Source organism: Pristiophorus japonicus, chromosome 1 (assembly GCF_044704955.1).
Source record: "Pristiophorus japonicus isolate sPriJap1 chromosome 1, sPriJap1.hap1, whole genome shotgun sequence".
NCBI classification, from domain to species: Eukaryota; Metazoa; Chordata; class Chondrichthyes; family Pristiophoridae; genus Pristiophorus; species Pristiophorus japonicus.
In genome coordinates this window covers 234234906-234240905 of record NC_091977.1, presented here as the reverse complement: position 1 = coordinate 234240905, position 6000 = coordinate 234234906, and the positions used below count along the sequence as shown (strand labels likewise).

At 43.3% G+C, this 6000-nt stretch overlaps 1 protein-coding gene across 3 annotated transcripts in view; it reads left to right on the top strand.

The window, feature by feature from the left end:
* Positions 1–3397: 3397 nt before the first annotated feature.
* The window catches only part of inip (ints3 and nabp interacting protein), a 57943-nt gene continuing 55340 nt past the window's right edge, over positions 3398–6000 (top strand). Inside the window, exons 1-2 of one of the 3 annotated variants that reach the window (XM_070888314.1) lie at positions 3398–3554; positions 3650–3828. In XM_070888314.1, the coding sequence (XP_070744415.1) occupies positions 3825–3828 (4 nt within the window). In that variant the 5' untranslated portion in view covers positions 3398–3554; positions 3650–3824. The other 2 variants (XM_070888319.1, XM_070888306.1) reach the window with 2 other exon arrangements.

Here is a 6000-nt window from a genome sequence, read left to right as displayed (position 1 = left end):
ATATTGGCAAACAAAAACGTGGAACAGCAATAGGAAACATTTCAAATGGTGTTCAACAGAGTGCAGGGACAATATATTCTACTGAAAGAAAAGAACAAACTAAACACTAATGAGACTCCATGCATGAATAAAGCCATAAGAGAACAATTGAGGGTATGGAAAGAGGCATACATTAAGTACATGGACAGCAGGGGAGTGCATGATAAGTTTCTGCCATCTCCATGTTCCCCATTACTAATTCCCCGGTCTCGTCCTCTAAGGGACCAACATTTACTTTAGCCACCCTTTTCCTTTTTATATACCTGTAGAAACTCTTGCTATCTGTTTTTAAATTTTGTGCTAGTTTACTTTCATCGTCTATTGTCCCTTTCTTAATCATTTTTTTAGTTGTTCTTTGCTGGCTTTTAAAAGCTTCCAGTCTTCTGTCCTCCCACTAGTTTTGACCACTTTGTCTGACCTTGTTTTTAATTGGATACCGTCCTTTATTTTTTTAGTTAGCCACGGATAGCTATCTTTTCTCTTACACCCTTTCCTCCTCACTGGAATATATTTTTCTTGAGAGTTGTGAAATATCTCCTTAAATGTACACCACTGTTCATCAACCGTCCTACACTTTAATATATTGTCCCAGTCCACTTTAACCAACTCTGCCCTCATACTTTCATAGTCTCCTTTATTTAAGCTTAGTACGCTGGTTAGAGATCCAACTTTCTCACCCTCCATCTGAATTTGAAATTCAATCATGCTATGATCACTCATTCCGAGGGGATCCTTTACTAGGAGATTGTTTATTAATCCTGTCTTAATACACAGGACCAGATCTAAGATAGCCTGCCCTCTGGTTGGTTCCGTTACATACTGCTCAAGGAACCCGTCCCTTATGCACTATATGAACTCCTCCTCAAGGCTACCCTGACCAATTTGATTTGTCCAATCCAAATGGAGGTTAAAATCACCCATGATTATTGCTGTTCCCTTTTTGCAAGCCCCCACTATTTCCTGGTTTATGCTCCGACCAACAGAGTTGCTACTGTTAGGGGGCCTATAGATTATGCCCACCAGTGACTTTTTCCCCTTACTGTTCCTTATCGCCACCCAAATTGTTTCAACACCCTTAATTTGAGCCAATATCATTTCTTACTATTGCAGTGATTCCATCCTTTATCAATAGGGCTACCCCACCTCCTTTTCCTTTCTGTCTGTCCTTCCGGATTGTCAAATACCCCTGAATATTTAATTCCCAGTCCTGGTCACCTTGCAACCACGTCTCTGTAATGGCTATCAGATCATACCAATTGTCTCAATTTTTGCCGTCAACTCATCTATTTTGTTACATATGCTTCGTGCATTTAGACAAAGTGCCTTTAAGCTTGTTTTTTTTACCCTTTTTTCCTACTTGTTTCCACTCTCCTTCAAACTCACTTTCTTTATTTTTGCTTTCTAATTCCAGCTTTACTCCCCTCCCTACTGAATCTATTTTCAGGTTCCCATCCCCCTGCCAAGCTAGTTTAAACCTTCCCCAACAGCACTAGCAAACCCCCCCGTGAGGATATTGGTCCCGGCTATGTTGAGGTGCAACCCGTCCGGCTTGTACAGGTCCCACCTCCCCCAGAAGCGGTCCCAATGCCTCAGGAAACTAAAGCCCTCTCACCTGCACCATCTCTCCAGCCACATATTCATCTGCTCTATCCTTCTATTTCTGTACTCACTAGCTTGTGGCACTGGGAGTAATCCGGAGATTACTACCTTTGAGGTCTTGCTTTTTAATCTCTCTCCTAGCTCCCTAAACTCTGCCTGCAGGACCACATCCCTCTTCCTACCTATGTCATTGGTACCGATGTGGACCACAACCTCTGGCTGTTCACCCTCTCCTCCCAGAATGCCCTACAGCCACTCAGTGACATCCTTGACCCTGGCATACCTATATTCAAGAAGGGGGATAAAACATGACCAGGGAATTATAGACCAGTCAGCTTAACATCAGTGGTAGGAAAAATAATAGAATCCTTACTAAAGGAGGAAATAGAACATCTAGAAACCAAAAATATAATGAATAGTCGGTATGGATTTCAAAAGGTAAAGTCTTGCTTGACCAATCTCGTCAAATTTTTTGAAGAGGTAACAGAGAGAATAGACAATGGTAATGCAGTAGATGTAATTTATCTAGATTTTCAAAAGGCCTTCATTAAGGTACCCTATAATACACTGACGAACAAGGTCAGAGAATGCAGAGTCAGGGGACAAGTAGCAGAATGGATAGCTGGCTGGCTTCAAGACAGAAAGCAGAGAGTAGGGGTAAAAGATAGCTATTCACAGTGGCAGAAGGGTAGTTGTGTTCCACAAGGATCAGTGGTGGGACCACTGTTGTTCACAATTTACATTAATGATTTCGACTTTGGAATCAAAAACATAATTTCTAAATTTGTGGCCGACACAAAATTGGGGGCGAGTCAATTTTGAGGAGGTTGCTAAAAAAATTAGAGGAAGAAATTAATAAACTTGCAGAATGGGCATATAATTGGCAAATGAAGTTCAACACAGATAAATGTGAGGTATTACATTTCGGTAGGAAGAATAGGGAGGTTACTTATTACTTGGAGGATACGAGTCTAGGTGGGGTAGAGGGACAAAGAGATCTCGGAGTACAAGTACACAAATCACTAAAAGTTGCGACGCAGATTATATATAGAGGTATAATGTAGGGAACTTATGCTAAACCTGTATTGAACCTTGGTTAGACCACACTTGGGAGTACTCCGTACAGTTCTGGTCGCCATATTATAAAAAGGATATAGCGGCACTGGAGAGGGTGCAGAGAGGATGATACCAGAAATGCAAGGGTATACTTATCAGGAAAGGATGAATAGGCTGGGTCTGTTTTCTCTTGAAAAAAGGAGGCTGCACGGTGACCTAATAGGTCTTTATAATTATGAAAGGTTTTGAGAGAGCGAATACAGAACGTTTCCACTTAGGGGGAAGAGCATAACTAGAGGCCATCAATATAAAATAGTCACCAAGAAATCTGATCAGGAATTCCGAAGAAACTTATTTACCAACAAGTGTGAGAATGTGGAACTCCCTACCACAGGGAGTGGTTGAAGCAATAGTATAGATGCATTTAAGAGGTGAGAGAAGCATGAGGGAGAAGGGAATAGAGGGTTATGCTGATAGATTTCGATGAGGAAAGACGGGAGGAGGCTGGAGTGGAGCATAAACGCCGGCATGGACTGTTTGTGCCGAATGGTCTGTTTTTATGCCGTATATCCTATGTAATCCTCCCAACAGCTCTTGCCTCTCTCCGGCCAACAACTTCGCACCGACACCACTTCGCGCCTGCGCAGAGAACGAAAGCCTGGACGTTCCCGACACAGACCGCGTGCGTGCGTGATGACGTCACGGCAGCCGCAGGTCCCCGTCGGCAGGCCGCGCGCATGCGTGCCGGCGGTAAGGCAGCTGCGCGGACAAGTGGCATCTTCATTTTTTTTGTTAAAACTCATCTTTCACCGAGTAAAAGGAGATTAAATAGAGAGCAACGAGGGAGTAGGAGTCGCTCGGTAGGTCTATGAAAGAAAGCTGGTAGATGTGACTGGGAGGCAGGGCTGGGCTCCACTGCCGGTTAATTGAACGGTTGCTTTGCCCCTCGGGTCAGATGCAGGCCGAGTCTCGAGTGAGGAGCGACTTGCCCCGCCCCCATTCCCCTTGCGCACATTGCGACGTCAGCCGTCCCGGAAGCGAGGAACAATCCCTGGGCAGCAGCTCCTGTCCCGCCTTAAGCTGAGTGACAGGGCAAGAGGAGGGCCCGGCAGCACCGGCCCAGCTCCACAATGGGTCAGTTTTTTAAAAATAAGTTTAAAAAAATTATTTGCACATGTATGTTTTGAACTCTCCTGGCTGCTTGTTTTCTCTTGAGCATTGCCAGTTGCAATAAGACGGGTTCTGTTACAGGTTCATCTTGCAATGTAGTTTCCTTTTACGGTTTTGTTTTAATACTTTAGTTTTCTGCCACTCGTTGGTGGTGCTCTTTTGTTTTTTCCCTCTCCGTTAGGATTGCACTATTAGTTAATGAGGGAGTAAATAAAAACAGAAAATGGTGAAAACATCCAGCAGGTCAGGCAGCATCTGTGGAGAGAGAGAGAGAAACAAGAGTTAACGTTTCACGTTAGCTTTTATGTATCCTGCAGGTTATGTTTAGGTGAATCTTGTGACGCACTGTATCTTAGATAGACTCTTGGTGTGAGTGCCTATGACTACCTGATATTACAGATACATCACATAAGCTGAATGCATCTGCTTTTACAAATTGTAAAAGTATTGCCAAGACTTCTTTGGCAGCACCTCCCAAACCTGTAACCTCTACCACCTAGAAAGACAAGGGCAGCTGGTGCTGCAATCATTTTCAAGTTCCTCTCCAATTCACACACTTGGTCAAATATTGCTGTTCCTTCATCGTTGCTGGCTCAAGATCCTGGAACTCGCTACCCAACAGTGCTGTGGGAGGACTTTCACCACTGACTGCAGCAGTACAAGAAGGTGGTCCATCACCACCTTCTCTGTCAACTAGAGTTGGGCAATAAATGCTGACCTTGCTTGTGTCTCCCATATCCCAAGAATGATTTTTTTTAAAAGTCTGCTTGAAGCTGTAGTATACCCTTTCAGTGCAAGAAATTGAAATAAAATGACAGATTTAAAGGAAGCACTTTACTTTGAATATATCCCATTCCAAGGTCACCTCCTTTTAATAACTCTGGAGGTAGATTACCATCATTGTACACCAGCTTGCCTGGTCCAAGTGGCCTTATCTACAAGCTCAATTTGCAAACAATGGGCCTAGGAACCAAACTTAAAATGTTATGGTCTCCTGGCTTGTCTTCAGATTCTGTGCCATAAATTTCTCCCTATAATTCAGACTTTCATTTGCTCAGCTTCTTTCAAGTGCAGAGCTTCACAAGTCGGACTTCCAATTTGCAATCCTATGTTTCTTGGTTTTCCACATGGCATCTTACTTAGCTTGGCAAACTGAGTGTTGTCTGCCTCTAGTAAAGTAGCTTGCATCCTTGCAACCATTTTCCAATGCCCTAACTTGCATATTGAAGTTGTATGTCTAAGACAAATATCTTAACTTTTTGGCAATTCACATTGACGGCTCCATCCAGATACAAGCTTGGCTTCCCTACTCGCATAATCATTGCGACGAGACCCAGGGACATTCCCTCCTGATTTATGTGATATCTCTATGTCTCTGGACTTGTCCCAAAACGTAGCAACTGCAAATCTGAATTCTGTACAAAATTGAAAAGTGGTTTGACAAATGGTATATTGTTCTTTGTGCTTAGAGGACCACATAGTTAAATTGGATGAGAAAGCTTGACTGTGACTTTCCATTTGCTCCTCTCAAAGGACACTTCTCTTTTATTCTGGCTTGTGCAGGAATGACCTATCTACTCTTGGTTATGTGTAGTAAGTGGAGTTGCTTGCTGTGTAGATTGAAAACGTGTGTAACTCTGATATCTAGCCAGGAATTAGTTTTCCATTTAAATGGGAAAGAATTGCTGAGCACTAACTCGGGTCAATGAAAGCGAGCGCAGGATTAAAAGCAGTGCATTATGACAATATTGCACCAACTGAGTCAGTGTTGTGCATCTTTGTACTGATGCCATGATGCTGCTCTATGTCCTGATGTCAGGCCACAAATGCATTGAGTCTGTGACTGTAATAGTCATTCTTGGTTACTCTGGAAGCCACTAAATCTGAGTCTGCAATGCAACTGAGCATAAACCAAGTAAGTTCATCTTTGTTGGTGCTATTGCTGGTGGTACAAATTAAACGTGAAAGTGGAAGGGTATCGAGCAATGTTCCCTGTAATTTTTTGGGGCTGTGTGGCCGCCTTAATAGGCTGTGCGGCCCAATCAAAAGTTCGCGCGCGCACTGCTTTTCTTCCAATTTAAAAGCTGGCTCGCCGACTGCGTGGGACTCCTTTGCAGCCTTGTAGCTTAAAGGAAG